The sequence below is a fragment of the Podarcis vaucheri genome (genome assembly GCF_965113315.1).
Source record: "Podarcis vaucheri genome assembly, chromosome: 7".
NCBI classification, from domain to species: domain Eukaryota; kingdom Metazoa; phylum Chordata; class Lepidosauria; order Squamata; family Lacertidae; genus Podarcis; species Podarcis vaucheri.
In genome coordinates this window covers 63585128-63603922 of record NC_138765.1, presented here as the reverse complement: position 1 = coordinate 63603922, position 18795 = coordinate 63585128, and the positions used below count along the sequence as shown (strand labels likewise).

At 39.4% G+C, this 18795-nt stretch overlaps 2 protein-coding genes across 4 annotated transcripts in view; one reads left to right on the top strand and one right to left on the bottom strand.

Moving 5' to 3' along the window:
* LOC309537863 (protein C19orf12 homolog) overlaps positions 1-18795 on the top strand; it is a 206520-nt gene that overhangs the window by 59975 nt on the left and 127750 nt on the right. The gene's annotated exons all lie outside the window — the stretch shown is intronic.
* URI1 (URI1 prefoldin like chaperone) overlaps positions 1-18795 on the bottom strand; it is a 45720-nt gene that overhangs the window by 26575 nt on the left and 350 nt on the right. The window contains exon 2 of one of the 2 annotated variants that reach the window (XM_082232947.1): positions 1247-1281. The exons of the other annotated variant lie outside the window; for it this stretch is intronic. Coding sequence (XP_082089073.1) covers positions 1247-1281 — 35 coding nt within the window. The remainder of the gene's footprint in view (positions 1-1246; positions 1282-18795) is intronic. 2 annotated transcript variants of the gene reach the window in all.

Here is an 18795-nt window from a genome sequence, read left to right as displayed (position 1 = left end):
TGACTCTTTCAGATTCTCAAGCAGAGATCTTTTTATTTTATAGTGGGCACCACTATAATATCCATTTTATTGGAAAATAATGTGGTTTCTGAATTTTAAACATTAGCAAAGCATAATAGTTTTAGACCATTTTCTACAAACCAATAGTCACAATTTAATATGATGAGGTGTAAAGATGGCCTCGATTCCCCTTTCCCCCCATTCTTCTTAACCATGGCTTGCAACTTATGTGCATTTAAACTATTTTTAAAAACCCAAACATTTTATTACACACACGAACTATAAATTATTTGCTCAGAGGTCTTTCGGGCATGAAGAAAAAGCCTCTTAAAATAAATTTAAAATATTATATGCTTGATGGTGTATAACCAAAGTTTAATCTCTCCACTAAAAGGGGCAGTTGCTGTGATTTTGCAATAACCCTGCAGACAATAATCAAGAAGGCTCCTGTTGTTCTCTCCGTAAAATCCTGGTAAACGCAGCATGGATGTAGCATAATTTGGTATCTGTTAAGATCAAATGTTATCTCTCTATAACTCATACAAAATCGTTCACCATTAAATATACCTTTTCCTGTCAGATACTCATATGAAACTTTCATTTACCCAAGATGGTTCCTATTAACTAAAAAAGCATCACATTAAATGAGCAACAAAGACAGGCCAGGGATAATATTTTAAGGGATAATAATCTCTCTGAAGTCTCACATTTACCTAAGGCTTTAAACTAATATATTTTCATTGCAATTGGATAAAATGGGAAAAGGCCATTATCTATCTTGAAGCCAATGGACCCCTTTATAAATTGCAGACCTGATTTTTCAAAGTTCTTCTTATCCACACGTTTTGGATACTTCCCAAGACCATTTCAGTGCCCAACCACACTGCATTTTACTGTCACTTTAGCTTTCTTGGAACAGAAACAAAAATATATAGTTGTGCTTTGTAGATTTATAGACTTAAGCCTTTCTATATGATTACTCTGGGTGGGGAAAGGGGGAATTAGTGTGTGTCTTTTTAAAGAGACATGCAGATTTAAAGTATGATTATATAGTGCATTAGAGCATCACAGAAATGCAGAGGGTGCATTTCAATAAGCCAGGACAAGATCAAAATTATGTACCAAAATATAGCATTATTTGAATTTGGTCAATTTTCCAAAGACTATACGCATTGCACTTTTCTAAAGACACACGTAGAGTATTTTATTGGTATTTTAGGCATGCAAGCAAGCATTTTTCACTTACCAGTGCTGAATTTTTTCTTGGCAGCTAGTGACCACCTGTCATTAAAACAGATAACTGCTCATGAAAAAACAAGGCTAAGCACACAGCTGCAAACTCAATGTTTCAGAAACTAGAGCAGACGCTTTACAGATCTGGTGGCGTCTCACTATACATTTTTATTTGTCAGCGCAAAGGCGCGCGAACGTTCGTTCTTAAGCAGCCCACTTTATCACAATGCTCTAATCCAAACTGATAACCATAGAATAAATTACACCTTCCCCAACTCATATTTTGATACAATGCATGCTCCATAACGACGAGATGACACATGATACAAGATAAAACCAGTATTTTGTACAATCTACACATCTGTTTTCAATGTTACATGCTTTCCAGAATAAAGCAAATATAATTTATAAGAGGAGTGCATGTTTGCTGTTTGTTTAAAACAGAATCACCCATAAAAACATTTTTCTTCATTAATACAACTCTAAAGTGTAATCTGACCTTCAGTTTCACCCTGGTGCAATAAACATCTGATTAATCATATAAAAAAAACAATGTGAACTTTGATTACAATTTGAGAAACATAATATATACACATACACAAAAGTGAATATTATAACATCCATCAATTTACAGACTTCTGGGAAGAGGAATATTATTTAATCCAAAATACATTAGAAGACCAGGTTCTTGTCACTATTTAAACAATAAAAAACCCCCACAAAACACATGAAAGTTTTAGATCCCACTATTTACACTACCAACATTTTAAAGCATTCAAATATGATAAACACATTCTGGGCTTTGAACACTAATAATAAATAATAATAGTAATGACAATACCCGAGTTCAAAACTCCCTCATAGTGACAAAGGAATCTATTCATATATACAAGGTATGGGAGGAGAGGGTTTTACTATTCCCTTTATTGTATCTTGGAGGTATAATGTATATATAAGAGCTGTTTCAGTTGTTCTCAAGATAGTGGGACACATTTGTGGAAGGAGAGAAGAGCGTTTCTGGTATTCATCAAGCTAAATGCACACACAAAACCATACTTAAATTGTTAACAGTGTAAAGCTGCATTGCCTCTGAATAGTTTACAAAACAATGTGAACACAGGAGACGGAGTTACGATCCTTGTTGGTCAGGAGTCATTATCTAATACAGGGGTTGCCAATGTAGTAACCTCCAGATGTTTTGGACAACAACCCCCATCAGGTCCAGCCAGCAAGGCCAATGGTCAGGGATGATGGGAGTTGTAGTCCATAACATCTGGAGGACACCACATTGACTACCCCAATCTAATAAATGCCTGTCTCACATAATGGTGACAGCAGCACTTTCTCAAGTACAAAATATTATATCATATGCTCCTGGGAAATGAGCTATCTACACAACATAAATACAACTCTGAAGGAAGTTGGTAAGACTATATGCAACATATGAGAAACAATAGGTAATCAGTTGTGCTGAAAGGTCTTTGGCCCCTTAAAATGTGTGCATGCATCTAAAGACGCAATCAGGAATCGGACCACAACATGTAAGCAAGGGGCTTTACGCTTCCCCGCCCCCCGCCCCCCTGCACGGCAGCCCCCATAAAAATAATTTTCCCCATCTCCCAAACTGCTACAGTCAAACCTCGGTTCTCGAACGGCTCTGTTTTCAAACATCTCAGTTCCTGAACGCCAAAAACGCAGAAGTAAATGCTCTGGTTTTCGAACGTTTTTTGGAACCTGAACATCCAACGCAGCTTCCATTTTGAGTTTCCCTATTGAATTGAGGCTTCCGCTTTCAGTTTTCGGAAGTCGAATGGTATTCCAGAACGTTTTACGTTTGAAAACCGATGTCCCACTGTATTTTCACCCAGAGGGAAGTTACAGATTCAAATAGCTCCCTCAACTATTGTCTGTTAGGAACTGCAGGTGACACTTCTGAACATGGATAGGGACTCTTCAGCACTCTGAATCTCCTTCTTTCCATCACAGTTCTTGTACCTCCACTCCCAAAATGCTTCTTCATAAGGTAAGAAATGCTCCAGTTGCCAAAGCAATAAAAAGAAGGTATGTTCAGTAGAGGAAATACAGAGTGTCCCAGCTAGTAAGCAGAAGGGTTTGCATATATGCAAATAGCTCTATGGACCACAGACTGTATATCAGAAGCAAACATATACCAATTTTACTCTGAGGATTGTGAAACCTCTGCATGTAGAAGGAACTTAATAAAGTAACTCATACTTATTTCCAATCTCAATATAGGGTTTCACAAATCATCTTTACAAATATTTGTTTCTCATGTACCCACAAACAAGCTAACATGTGAAAGCAACTACTGGGAACATTTGCCAGAAAAATAATGTTTTATCTTCAATGTTCCATGAAAGCACAGGTGCAGATGGTTTCTTTGTAAAGAGGGACTGATGGGGCTTGGCAAAACTATGAAGATTTGGCTTATATTCAGATACTCCAAGGTAGATTGTAGACTCAGCCTGAGTGAAGTTTGCACAATCCACTTAAAAATGTAAAGCAATATTACTTTCATAAAATCCCATCAATTTGTTGTAAACCTGTCATTTTTGTACATGAAGAGGCAGAAAGAATCATCCTGTTCTATGCCATACATTATAAAAATTGTGTATCTGAAAACAAATGTAGCTGGCATAGATGTGTTCTACTGTATTTAATTTCCCCCCTTCTAAAATCAGAGTTCCTTAATAGATTTTTTGGAAAAGAATGAGGCAACTATTCATTACTTCCAGCAGAATAAATCCAAATAAGAATTTAATGTCCTCAGATAAGAGCTGTTGTAGCTCATTGGTTGGTCTAGCATTGTTGCCAAGATAATAAACCACAATCTAGGAGGTTGCTGGTTCAAATCTTGCCTCAGTTGCAAGCCACTGACTCAATTTCAGACACCCTGTAAATGGATTTTAGGTTTATGCATTTCCTCCTCTCTCTCGCTTAGTGATTCACCATAACTTCTTCCATATAGTCAACCACAATATCGAAACTACGCAAACAATGGCTACCACAAACCATAGTTTGTCACAGCCAGTGCACAAATTGTGGTTTCAGATTTGGATGGGGGAGAACTAGGGCGAACAACACTTACGGCAAACTAAATTCAGAATCAGGAAGTAAGGGACAGAATCAAAGTGCATGAAGAAATCAGAAAGTAGGTAGCATACAAACCTAGGTTTGAGAAATACTGATGCCACTGACTGGCGGTGCCCCCCCCCCCGCTCCTCCTCTTCCTCCCACTACACTCAATCAGCTCAGCCACATGGGAGAACACAGTAATGTTTTCTTGCTAGAGTGGCTTTTTCTTGCTACAGTGGTGATTTCAACTAAATATCAGGAAGAACTTTCTGACAGTAAGAGCTTCTTTGACAATGGAAGAGACTCTCAGAAGAGGTGGTGGACTCTCCTTCCTAGGAGGGTTTTAAACGGAGGTTGGCTGGCCATCTGTCATGTATGATTCCTGCACTGCAGGGGGTTCGACTAGATAACCCCCGGGGTTCCTTCAAACTCTACAATTCTATGATACTCAAAGTATATTCACAGCATGAATGAACTGGCTGATTTCTCGGCATTATGTGGGTGGTAACACTGGCCTACCTTACAGGACTGTAATAAGGATTATTAGAATAATATGCTACATAAATACTGCCATTACTACTACTACTGTTATGGGCTGTATAATGAAAAGGTTTGGGATGTTGGCATTGAACAATACTAAAAATGTTTATGAAACCTTTTAAGAAAGTTCCAGCTCAAGTGCCCCACTTCCAGAAAGGGAAACAGGAAGCTTTCCATTCCCAATGCATGACTTTCCAAGCATGAAGTGAGCTAAAGGCACAAAAGCAAAAGCCCTGCAAACCGTGAAGTGCAGCGTGTTCATTAACCTCTACATGATAATCCTTTCGTAGCTGCATATTAACTAGTTACATATTCATAATCATTTACATTATTTAGAAGACCTTCTATGAAAATTTCCAGGCGATATCCATTAGCTACAATGTTAAAGGTTACTCAAGATAGTCTGCTTAATGTTTCCAGGAAGCTTTTTTTAATTAGTAAATATGTAAATTGGAAGCATATGCTTTTTTTTTGCTTTTTTTGTATTTTTTTTCCTTGGAAGAAAAAATGGGCCATCAGTAGAAAAGCACATGGACATATGCTGTTTTCATCAACCCTTAGCCCCTTAAGACAAAAATCAATAACACCAATCTATTTTAAATTTCATATTCTTCCTTTTGATATTTTCCATAAGGGATATGGAAGAGCAGTCAGAAGAAAAACATGCCCCAGCCCCATCATAGGAGGTTGTCTTTCTACCAAGACAGAAGAATGGTTCATCTAGGTCAGTGACAGATTGGTGGTGGCTCTCCAGACAGGACTCCTTCCCAGTGGAAAAAAAAGGCTGTTTCAGGCTCGTCATCTATACACAGTACAGTCTAATTACATACACATTTTCTGTGATGCATATCCCGCTGAATTCAGTAGGGCCTACTCCTAGATACTCCTAGATAAGTATTCATAAGACTGCAGCTTTGAGCATATTTAGTGCCTTAACACTATCACTACTATCACTCTCAAGTATGTACATAAAGAGCAAATTAAAAAGCAATGGGTAAAGTACATAGCAAAAAGCAGGGAGCAGCTACCATCGAAGAAAATGGCAGCTACATTTCGGCTCAACCCATCAGCTATCATGGTAGCATGGACACAATAATAAATTATATTCTGACTGGCAGGGTTCCTCCCTCCTGTAAAATGGCTCATGAAGCCACACTTGCTGAAATGTATGAAGCAATTTATTTGATTTTTTAAATTCTACCTTTTCCTGAGGATTCAAGCACAGATTGCCTTAAAGGAGGAACATGAATCCAGGAGTCAGTACCCAAGAGTCCAGTCTGGTCTGTGACATACTTAAACTGAAATAGTGTTATACACATAGCCAGGGTTATTTGGTGGTGTGGGTATAGAAAAGCATTTAGAACTCCTGAGACAATTAGTGACCTCCAATTATCATGGTGTGCATGATCATAAAATACCTAACCATAATTTCAAATGAAATTTGTGATTGAGTCCCAAATAAATCTCAACTAGTTTAACAGCTTGTTTTGCGGGTAAAAGTTCAGTTTGGTGCCCAATGTCATATCCTTTGCTTGTATGACAGCCTGCTTGAGAATGATGTAATGGTTTTCAAACCATAGTTTTACCTAATGGTACAAGATCAAGTAGCTATTCGGAAATAGTAGTTAATGCTCAAGCATTGTGTTTGCAACAGAACCTAACTTATGTCTCCTCTTGGTATAAATGCTATACAGTGGTACGTCTGTTTTCTAACAGCTTAGTTCCAGAACAACTTGGAACCTGAATGCTGCAAACCCAGAAGTAGGTGTTCCGGTTTTCGAACTTTGCCCCGGAAGTTGAACGTGCTCCTGAGCTTCCATTTTTACTGTTGCGCAGCTCATTTGAGTCCCCATCAGTGTAATTTAAGCCTTTTTCCTCCCGCCTCTGCCCTTGCACCATTCATTTGAGTCCCCACCATTGTAATTTAAGCCTTCCGTTTCTGATTGCAGTGTTCTGAGGTGATATTTGGTACTTTTGTTTTTGCTGTTTTTGCGTTTTTGTTTAGGTGGCTTTTTCATTTTTGTGACTGTGGCTTGTTTTTCATTTTATGACTATCATCAGTGCAGGTAAGAAAAAAAATTAATTTTAATTTTTATCATCTACAATACTGTTATTTATTTTATAATACAGAACATTGACTATTGCTTTCATTTTATGGATCAATGGTCTTGTTAGATAGTAAAATTTGTGTTAAATTGCTGTTTTAGGGGTTGTTTTTAAAAGTCTGGAACGTATTAATCCATTTGGCATTACTTTCTATGGGAAAGTGCTCCTTGGTTTTGGAACGCTTTGGTTTTGGAACGGACTTCCGGAATGGATTAAGTTTGAGAACCAAGGTACCATTGTATGTGCTTGCAAACATGAGATTATAGTGCTATATTTGAATACTGACATCTTTAAATAATATGTACATTACCGTATTTATGCATACCTGATGCGTCATCAAATCTAATGCAGACCTAAATTTTCAAAACCTTGAAACCAAAAAAGTATTTGCTGACAAATGTAAATGCATCATCAAATCTAATGTGCACCTGAATTTCTGTGATGTAATTTGGCCCCAAAAGGAGTGCATTACATTCAAGTAAATACGGTATTAACTATAAACACAGCAAACCTGGCATTATCCAGCACTAAACCAGAGGTAGCCACTGTGGTGCCGTCCAGATGTTTTTTGGACTACAACTCCCATAAGCCCTGACCACCAGCCATACTATTAAAACAGAATACCGTACATGTTAATATGCATTTGAATGTGCAAATGAAACAAAGCCAGATAAGCATTTCTGCTCTGGGCCAACAAATAATATAATGAAATATAATTGTTCCTTCAGGTGTTGATTCAGAACAATATTCTTGTCCATACAGCAACTGCACCTCGAGTTTTAAACATATCTTTCTCTTTTTATCTATATTAATGCTGTTTAGGGGCCACAAGGGGGCACCATCATGTGAATCACACCAATATATGTAAGCAATTGCCCAAGTTCTGTGTACCAACCACAATTTATCATCCAACTGCCCATGCTTTAATGCAGTTTCAGTTCTTCAAATTCAAACTTTCCACATAACGAAAGCAAGGTGGGTGGGGTGGAATAAACCACACCAATTATACTTTCAGGGGGAAATGATAAATGTATCCTTTTATAACTTGCAGCTTTAGAAATTAGAGTTGGAATTTATCAAGTTCTATCCACTGAATTCAATGGGATATATTCCCAAATAACTGTAGGCAGAATCTCAACTTTTTATTTGAAATTAACCCAAGAGAACATAGAATTGGATGCAGTCAAGACAAGACTGAAAGGCTATTCAATTTCTACTTCAACAATGAAATCAACTTTTTATTTTATCATTTCTACACAAGGGGAACTCACACCAGCGTTTGAAACTCCCATTGTTCTAGGTGTATTTTGTGACTGGGAATTTCATTCCCACAAGCAGTTTCTGAGCTCTGGGTGCAGTACTGCACCTAAGATTTCAGTTTAAAACTGCAGAGTGGAAGGAAAGAAGGACCCTTTTCTGCCTCCCCACTTTCAGCTACTCTCTGAAGACCCTCTTAAGAATATTAGGGGGGTAGGCAAGGGAAGGACTCGTCCATGTGAAAATGAACATAATATTTTAGCTGAAGTTCATTCATTTTCAGGTTTGTATTCTTGTTTAAAAGAAGTGCACCTAGACATTCTGCTGTTGCACCCATAATCTAGGTTTAAGGTGTCATTTAGCTCCTAGCTTTCATATCTTAGTTTCTAACACTGACTCACATGCATATGTCTCATTTAAAAAAGAACTGTATTCCCTGTGCTGGACGTTTCTTGAATGAATACAAGTTATTCCTTAATTAGAAGTTATAATCAACCTTCATAGAAACTTTCTTAAACATACACTGGCAATGTTATCTTAGGATAGTAGAATGTCCCAAACGGAGCCATGTGTCAGGAGAGAAGCACTTTGATCTGCTTCCCTGGATCAGCTGCTGCTTAAAAAAACCATGGGACGTTTTTAACATTGGCTAAAACAAAAAAAGATAGGCAAAACATCAATAGATTTTAGGGGTGCACACTCAGAGGATGACCTCCAAACCATCCTAAATTTATTCACAGCTTATGAAAAGCTTGGCCTATCACTCAACATCCAAAAATCCAAAGTGTGCTGCACCAACAAGCACAAAGCAACCCCTCTGCAGCACCACAAATCCAACTCAATGGTGTAACACTGGAAAGTATCGATCACTTCTCCTACCTGGGCAGTTATCTTAATGTAGTATAAACACCAACAATTGGGAAACACTGGCCTGCGAGTGCTCCAATTGGAGAACAGCTTTTACCAAAGGTGTAATGGACTTTGAAGAAGCTCGAAATCAGGATGAAAGGGAAAAACTTACTAAGAGGAAGGCATGTTTGGCAAACCCTCACCATGATTAACTCCTTTCCGAAAACCTATGACCCCATTGTGGAAGGATGTGTGGATTCAGAATTGGCCTCCACAGTCACTTATGGACTCACTGTTAAGACCGCATTCATGGAAGACAATCTTACTTGGCTATGAGTGATTGCCAAAGAAGAAGAAGGTATGCAGTTAAAATCTGGAATTTGTTTACTGTATTGCAGGTGACACTATCCTAGAAAGAGGGCTATTTCTGTATAAATTCTGAAACGATAAATACTGTACATTCATGGTGAATTTCAACCCTAGTTTTGGTGAGAAGATGTGTATCATATATTCAACCCCCTAACTTATTTCTGAATGTTCAGTTTGTTTGCTCAATCTGTATTTTATTTTTGAAATGTTAGTATGCTGCTTGGAGCAACTAGAAAAGCTGTAAATCAATGTTTTGGGTTCAAAATAAAGAGTTCAAAACATGAAACTGAACCAACATTATTACAGCATTTATACACAGGGATATCAGTCTGCAAACAAAATTTCTGAGAAACTAAGATATGCAGGTCAAACTAAGCCTATTTGCTCAAAAGTAAGCCCCAGTAATGGAACCTATTTCCCTAGAAAGAGCTAATAGAATTGCAACTTTAATGGCTTTCTGGAAAGCTTGATCTAACTGTAACTCTGACAACAACTTTTCCTAAGGCCTGCAGCAAAGCACAAGCATTCAGCATAAACTTCCTCATCTATAAAATGGGAACAAGTGGTTTAGAAGTATTATGTACCATTAGAAAAGTTACCTAATTATGAGTAAATAGCACTTGAGGCTGTTTAACCTTGAATTACACTCCACATTAAGCATCTTATTTAAATCATGCTTCCATTTATTAACTGAAAAATGAAGGCAGTGGTAGCACTCAAAAATGTGATTACAATGCCTTAAATTTCATGTGCATGTGAATGTTGGAGTCCAACTACAGGATACCTCTTGTACAGGTGAAGGAAGTAAATGTGGTGTTAACACAAAGTATAGAATACACTGAAATACCAATTATTTTCCATTAGGAGTACTGAGAATTGATATATCTTCAGTATAAACATTTTTAACACCTGACACCAAGCCTTGGTTCTTGCTGAAGTGCTGGATTTGTATCTGGGCTATATCACCCCATACAGCCAGAGGGGGCTTACATGACACCCATCTATCATAGAAAACAAGGCTAATTTAGCACACTTCTTCATGTAATGAATCATTTGTGTACTCAAGAATATTCAGCCTGCAAGCCCCTGCCAGCTGTATAAAGTGGTATTGCCTAGATGTAATTACTTCAGGGAAAACTGGACCTAAAGCAAAGCATGTTAAAGAGCTAAGATTTGACATTCTGGCCACCAAAATAGTACAAAATGATAAACTACTATGTGCAACATGATGATAAGTTGAAATAGTATATACAGCATACCAGAAACACCCACATATAGATAAGTTGATCTCAGGTGGGTCAAATATTTGACGCTGGTAATGGCTATGTTACAGGCTGCAACCCAGTCATGTGCATGGAACTGTCCATGTTCACATAAGGGCTTTTGACTTTAATGGTTGTTCTAGTCTAGTCCTGTTTAATATATACATTTCAAAGGGACTCAAATGTTTAGAGCCCTTGTCTACCAAGATAGAAAACTATAATCTATCACACTTATACCGAGCAGGATGCCTCATTTCAGTTGGTGATAAACTGAGATATACAGCTCAACTCCATGCTAATCATTATTTTGGCTAACATACAATAGTGCTTATCTATGTCTCTCCAGACCTGGTGTGTATGTTCCATCACACTCTCATACACACACATAAAAACCCACCTACCACCCAAACAGATGTTTTATTGGAAATGTGTTTATTAGAATAATCTTGTGCTGGTTTACCAATACAGAGGCACTGGATTGCTTCCAGTTGTTTCTCTACAGGACATCCTTACCTGCCTGATACCCAATACTGTATTGCATATGATGGCAGATGACCATGGCTTGTGAGGAACCGTCTCATAGGTTGAATTGGGAACTATGCCAAGCCAAATAGTTTATTAGGCCCACAGACTGGCAGTTGCAATGCTGCTTTAAATCTGATGCTTTCCTTCTCATATGCTGGGGTAGCTAATATGATACCCTCCGACTATTGTTGGATTACAACTTGCAACAGTCCTGATGATGCTGCCTGGGCCTGATGTACATTATACTTCAACGACATCTGGTGGACGCCGCATTGCTACCTCTGCCATATGTCCTGAAGAAGGGGAGACTACTGTGCACTTTTTTGAATAAACCACAGTTTTCCATCATGTCCGAACTCTGAAAACTGTGAGTTAAGCTAAGATAATTTTTGGACATAACACTAAACTACAGTAGTTTGCATTTGAACCAATACAAGTCTTGGATTTATGCATTCTGTCCTCCAAGTGCAGCTGGAAGGATCAGCTTTTAAACTAACCAGATTTCCTATAGTCAGCTGAAATGAAAGGGTTTAAGAACGATTTATAATCTTAGTTTGTTCACCAACCATAGTTTATACCAACCAAAGTTCCATGAGTTCAAACGTAATGGAGACTCTTATTAGTTTAAAAGCAAATGCTTCTGATCTCTTCCTCACAGCCTGCCAGAGAGGGAGCAGGTGAGTCCAGGCCAGCTAACACAGAAAATGCTGAACTGCAGTTTGAACATAATGCTAAACTGGGCCCATGGTTAGCTTACAAACTGGTATCTAAAAGTACAATTGGATCCTTATCTGTGAAAACAATTAGGATACACCACAATTTATTTCATCTGGATGTAAATAGAAGGTGCAGTTTATTCAAAATGGAAAGTGAAAACGTTCAGTCTATTACCCTGACATGTACAAGAGGGGGATTGATTGAGTGAGTTCAAGGCTTACCACAGCTTGTTTTTGTAACTGTTATTATTAATTCATTTCCAAATAGCAAACGGATAAAATATATCTACACTATGTACAGAAACAAAACAAATAAAACTGAATCAAAATACATTAAAGAAACAGAAAGAAGTTGGGTCACCCGACAACAAGGGCATAAAAACAGTAAATCATTTTCATAAGGCGACTTGCTGAAATAATGAAGTCTGAAGTTCATGCCTAAAACAAATTACAACTGGTGCCAGATTTGATTGCACTGGGTAGAGTTCCCTAACCCTAGCGCTACCACACTAAATTCATGCGCTCTTGTTGATGGTCTGACATGCCAGGCACCTCCAGATGTTCCTTGGTAGCATATCACAAAGATCAGGGAAGTGCATAGAGACTAAGGCAATCTTTTATGTACATAGGCTCCAGGTTGTTTAGGGGTTTATATACTAACAATGTACTGGCAGCTCTCTCAACACAGGTGTTACAGTGGTACCTCGCAAGACGAATGCCTCGCAAGACAAAAAACTTGCAAGACGGAAGGGTTTTTTGAGCTGCTTCGCAAGATGATTTTCCCTATGGGCTTGCTTTGCAAGACGGAAACGTCTTGCAAGTTTGTTTCCTTTTTCTTAACACCATTAATACAGTTGCAACTTGACTTCGAGGAGCAATTCATAGAACGCGGTGTGGTAGCCTTTTTTGAGGTTTTTAAAGACTTTGATGATTTCTGAAGCTTTTCCAAAACTTTCCCGACACCGTGCTTCGCAAGACAAAAAAAAATCGCAAGACGACAAAACTCGCGGAACGAATTAATTTTGTCTTGCGAGGCACCACTATATATGTTATCAGTTCCCCAATGCACAACAAAAACCAGACTGCAGCTTCCAAACCAGTCTCAAGGGCAATGGCAAACTGGTTTATTTTATATATGAAGTGAGTCTGCAGCTCTTACTTCAGTAAATAGACTTAAGTACTGGGCTATGAAAGATTCAAAATCCTGAAGTGAACTAATGTATTTTGTGAAATTCTCCTTTTTTAAAAAAAAAATCCCTTTAAAATCCCTTTTAAAAACAGCACTGAAAAATGTAAAGCTACACATATTGATGACAAAGAAAAGCTTTCTGACCTATAAAACAGCCTTTTTCTCTAGCTCCTCAATGGAGAATCTTGGGGAAAATGCAGTATGTGTAAGTTACCAGTAGTTTAACAAACATGAAGATTCACAGATCCATGTCCTTGACCTTATATTTTTCATATGCAAACAAGTGAACTTGATGTTCCAAGAACACAAACTATTCTCCCAAGTTTCTCTCTGCAAAAACATAAGAAACTTTCTAAAAGTACAAGTACTCTCAGGTAAATGTCATTACTAGATGTTCTCTGATAATGTATTTTTGTCTCTGAGCTGAACAGTGAAAATTAAATAGAACAGCTGTACCTAACTATCCTCTCTACAAATTATCACCAGATTTTTCCAATAGGCAAGCAGTCCTTTTAATAAACATTTGAAGCTGCTGAACACCAAAGGCTCAACAGTAAGACATTGCAACCCATCCTAAGACTGGAATCAGTCCCATTCTGTTAGAAGGGACAAATAATATACCAGCTTCCTCAATGGCTGTGCTGGTGGAAGCTGTAGTCCAAAAAGAGGGGGCACCAGGCTGGGAAAGCTGCCATGGGGGGTGGGGAATTCACACTGTATATGCATAAAACTGCTGTCCAGTCTGCAATCTGCTACATTGGGTAGATGCCTTAAAGCAGCAATCCTTCCATATGCAGGATGCCTACTAGCCTTAACAAGTTACCAAAGTATCCCCAAGTTCATTTGAGTTAACACCACAGCAGTTAATTTTAGTGGAACGCTTCTTCTGAACCAATAACCTACTCTTATTTTTGCTCCCTCTGGTTTCTTTTCAAATAATGGTGTCTCACATGCATGTTAATCACTTGATTATTGCAGTAACCTAAGTTAGTAGTTTGTATGTGTGAAGAAGAGCCATGTGATATCCAGTTCTACTGACAGCACCTCAGGCATTCTGCTTTTTACTGAAATCCATTCATACTTTCTTCAAGTCATGAAATGATTAAGAGGCATCACTTCCAGGCATGGGGGTAGGATTGGGGTAGGTTCACTCTTGAGTTTTAGATCAAATTCAATTTGACTCTGTGCCTCCATATACGGACTCAACATTTTGGAGAAAACTGTGCATGTTTGCTACATATTATGGAACTTATTTACACAACAGATTGTAATGACCTGAAAACAGCCCAGATGGTACAGCAGTAAGCATATGGGGAACCTTTCCTTAAGTGATTCTGAAGTGATTTGATTTAAAAGAAATAAAGCACAAAAATAGCACATTAGTGATTTTTAGTTTGGATAGAACTCCAGTGAGAAGTTAGACCATTTATGCCTATAACTGAATGTCAAGGGATCATGATAAATGAATGAACCTTCCCATAAACATAGGACAGATTTCTTTTTCAGGTGCTAGATCTTTTATTATTAGAAAAAGGTGAAAAAGCTGGTGAATCCTTTTGTTTTCCCTCTTTATCTATTTTAAAAGATTTATACCTTGCCTTTCAATATAAATTAATCCCCAAAGCAGCTTATAAAAGATTATACAACTCAATACATAGCTATTAACCCATCTTGATGGTGGGACAGCTAAAAGCGACACAGAGCGAACAGAAGGTTAAAGACTTCCCCAAGCTCTTTGGCATTCCTGCCACTGCCTGTAGCAAGCCAAGGGCAAATGCACCTCGCCAAGAAGTGAGGGCATTACGTATCACTTGGGAGTGGGCTTCTCACACAGAGCAGATGGAAAAGTGACCCCTGGAGTCAGGTGCTGGATTGTCAATGGATATGCCAGTGGAAACCTCTTCTCAGCTCTCTGGGATTCTTGCTACTCTTGTCTAATTAACACCTATTTCATGTAATAACTTGTAGCCATTTTGAGCATTATGATGTCACCACAACTATAGCTTACTATTGCTTAATATTGTTAATGCTAACATTTTAAACTGTAACAGAACAAAATAACCCCAACTATATCAGCTTTCTATGATTAAACATAGCAGAAGGGGCTCTCTTCACCCTTACTTGTACAATGCTGGGAACAAGAATCTATCCTCTTGCAAGACAAATAAAATGTAAAATTTTCCCTAAGTTATCAGTGCAATACAAAACCAAAACCAAAAAAGTCATATTTTCACCCCATCCAATGTGTCTTAAAAGCATCTCATAGGGATGGATAACTAATGTATTCTGCTCACCTCACTAGGGGTTGTGGGTAGGAAAATAGAGTGTAATAGCACTGCAACAGGAGACACTAAGCCATCTGCAAATGCTGCTTTTTCTATTTCTCCTGCATTCTCCCACACTAGCTGACCTAGTGTTCGTCTATACAGTAGTCCTGTACAACATGCAAATCGATTCAAAGATCTGTAATATATAGGGAGCTCCTCTGCTTCACTTAAGTTACTTTTCAGTGTTTGTGCAAGCACATGTAGAAAGTACAAACAAAAAACCAGCCACCCTATGATGGGTGAGCCAAGTCCTATACCTCTAAAACACAATTAGTTTCCAGTGTAAAGCGCACTTTCTGCAGAAATGGCCAGTCATGCGGAGGCCCAGTTGATGTTGCTTATCCCATATGAAAGAGGTGAAAAGATGATATGAACCAAGCCTGCACATGACTGATGATCATGTGGATGGTTCAGTGCACAGTCAAGGTTGTGCAATGGAGTGAAGCTGCTTGCACCACTTCACCGCCACACTGTACCACAGCAACTTCTCCCACTGAATGTATGAACCGTGGTAATGTCTTCCAAAGTAAAGTGGTGTGCTTTTTCTGCCTTGTTCCCCATGTGGTAGTCCTATCGTACCCTCACAGCATGTTGTATGTGATTTCCTGATAGCCAGAATAAGACTTCCAATCTGTCCAGCCTGAAGACGACCATTGGTCAGTTTATCCCCATCATCCAACTCTGTTTTACTCCTAGAGTAACATGTGAGATAGGCAACAATATATTGCTACGTCCTCACTTTCAAACAGGAACACTCCTGTTCAGTGTTCCAGTCAGTCAGCTATATCACTCCTACAGAGTCCCTGGCTTAGTCCCTTGACCAACTACATTCTTTCTGCAGCACTCCTGTAGGGCTCAGGACCCTAGTTATGTCACCCCCTTGCATGCAGAGCTGGCAGCCCCTCACCCTTTCTCAAACACCCTCCTTTGTAGAGTGTTCCCTCAGTCACCTCTCCTCTCCCCTCTCCTTGGGATCCCTCTGGGCAGCCGCAGCTGCCGTCCCTGGTCTCTGAGCTGCCCCCCCCATGCCCCAAAGAGAGGTGCTTTCTCACACTGCCCCACAGAGACCTGGGAAGCACCCCCTGGCCAGCTCCAGAAGCACCATTCACCCACAGAGCTTGTAGCCAGGGCTGCTACAACAAACAGCTGTGCAACCCTTTGGGAGGCAGAGATGTGAGAGGGCATCAGAGGAGGGAAGGAAGGAAAGAAGAACAGAAGCCAGTGTTGCCCCAGGGTGCCACAGCAAACTGGTTGAAAACCACTGCCCTAACCCATTCTGTGGCCCCCTTTGTGTTTCTCTTTCCAAGCTGACACTCAAAAGTTCTTTAGCTACTGAACATGCTCAACTCTCATAAAGAAACCACATATAATTGGAAGTAAGTTTTACCAATTTCTGTGGACTCACTTCCAAATAAATGTGTCATTGCAACTTTCAAGAGGCTAAATAGTATGCTTCGATGTATTTTTTTTCTTTTTAGTATGTAGCACTATTTCAGCTCTAGTAGTTGCAGTCAAGAACTGAATGCAGGCCAAGTGAGCAAGTGAGTGCACCCAGCACAGAAACCAAACACTACTATACCTTTGGCTTGTTTTTAAAAAAGTTTTAATCGCAGGCCACACAAAATTTTTGTGGGCTTATCTACAACTCTGGCCTATTAAGAAGCCAGTCCTCTGAAGTTCAACGGAACTTACTCCCAAGTAAAGTTTGCATTTTAGCCTACAACTCCATGCACAGTTGTCTGGACATAAGCCCCACCTGAAGCACCGTGATCTGTATCCAATGTGAGTTCTACTCAGAATAGACCCATTGAAAGTATAGTGGTATCTCGGGTTAAGTACTTAATTCGCTCTGGAGGCCTGTTCTTAACCTGAAACTGTTCTTAATCTGAAGCACCACTTTAGCTAATGGGGCCTCCCGCTGCTGCAGCGCCGCCGGAGCAGTATTTCTGTTCTCATCCTGAAGCAAAGTTCTTAACCTGAAGCACTATTTCTGGCTTAGCGGAGTCTGTAACCTGAAGCATATGTAACCTGAAGCGTATGTAACCCAAGGTACCACTTACAGGTAGGTAGCCGTGTTGGTCTGCCATAGTCAAAATAAAAAAATTCCTTCCAGTAGCACCTTAAAGACCAACTAAGTTAGTTCTTGGTATGAGCTTTCGTGTGCATGCACACTTCTTCAGATACCACTGTACCACTGTAATGGATATGACATAACTTTTGGTGGTGTTATGAGACAGTATTTTCTGAGGCTCCTCCCAGATTCCCTCCCAAAAGATGTTAGATTGGCTCCTTCTTTGCAATCCTTCTCAGCTGCAGGCTAAGACCTCGTTCAGACAGGCCTTCAAAAACTAAGATGCTGATCACTGGTCTGCTGAACAAGGCAAACTGTACTTTAATTACTGCTTTTAAATGTGCTGTGTATTTTATCTATTTTTTTACTAGTTTTTTTTAAGCGAGCTTGCTTATCACTTTGTACTGTATTTTATAATGTTGTTTTTAAACGTTGGAAGTCACCTTGGGGAGACAAGAGATAACGCAGTGTCCAACTAGGGCCAGTGAGAGACCAGAGCTCAAATCCCCAACTCAGCCATGAAGCTCCCTGGGTGACCTTGGAGCAAGCCCTACCTGGAGCTACCCTGTTTAGGGAAGCTTTTAATGTTTGATGGATTACTGTATTTTAATATTCTGTTGAAAGCCGTCCATAATAATAATAATAATAATAATTAGGGGCCAGGCACTGCCTTTCAGCCTAACCTACTTGACAGGGCGGTTGTTGTTGTTGGAATTAAATGAGGAGTGGGTAGAATTATGTATGCCACTTTGAAGAAAGAAGAAGGATGTAACTGTAGTAAAATATATAAGTAAATATACATTAAAACAGTGTTGTAAGAATAGCAATAACCACCACGTTACTTTCAAGGGGCCCAAGCCAAGTAGAACCAACACTGGGTACCATCCAGACGAACTTATTTCCAAGTAGGAAAGGTTAAAATTGCACTCTCCACTCACACTACGGGGTTTTTTTTGGGGGGGGGGTTACCAATAATTGCACTGTTTAAAGCGCGCTCTCTCTCTCTCTCTCTCTCACACACAGAGGAAAGTCCATCATACACACATACATGGGGAAGTGGAAAGGAAACCCTCTGAAAAACAAACCCTCCACATGGCGCTGCCATGACACAGGCAGCGTGCCTGACACACCCCCTGACGGGGTCCTCTTCCGCTCCCCTGCCAGCCGACCCTCGCGGGCCGCGGCCCCCTCCCCAATACCAGCAGCAATACCCCCCAGCCTACCCCCACCCATACCTCACGAGGCGCCCCCGACC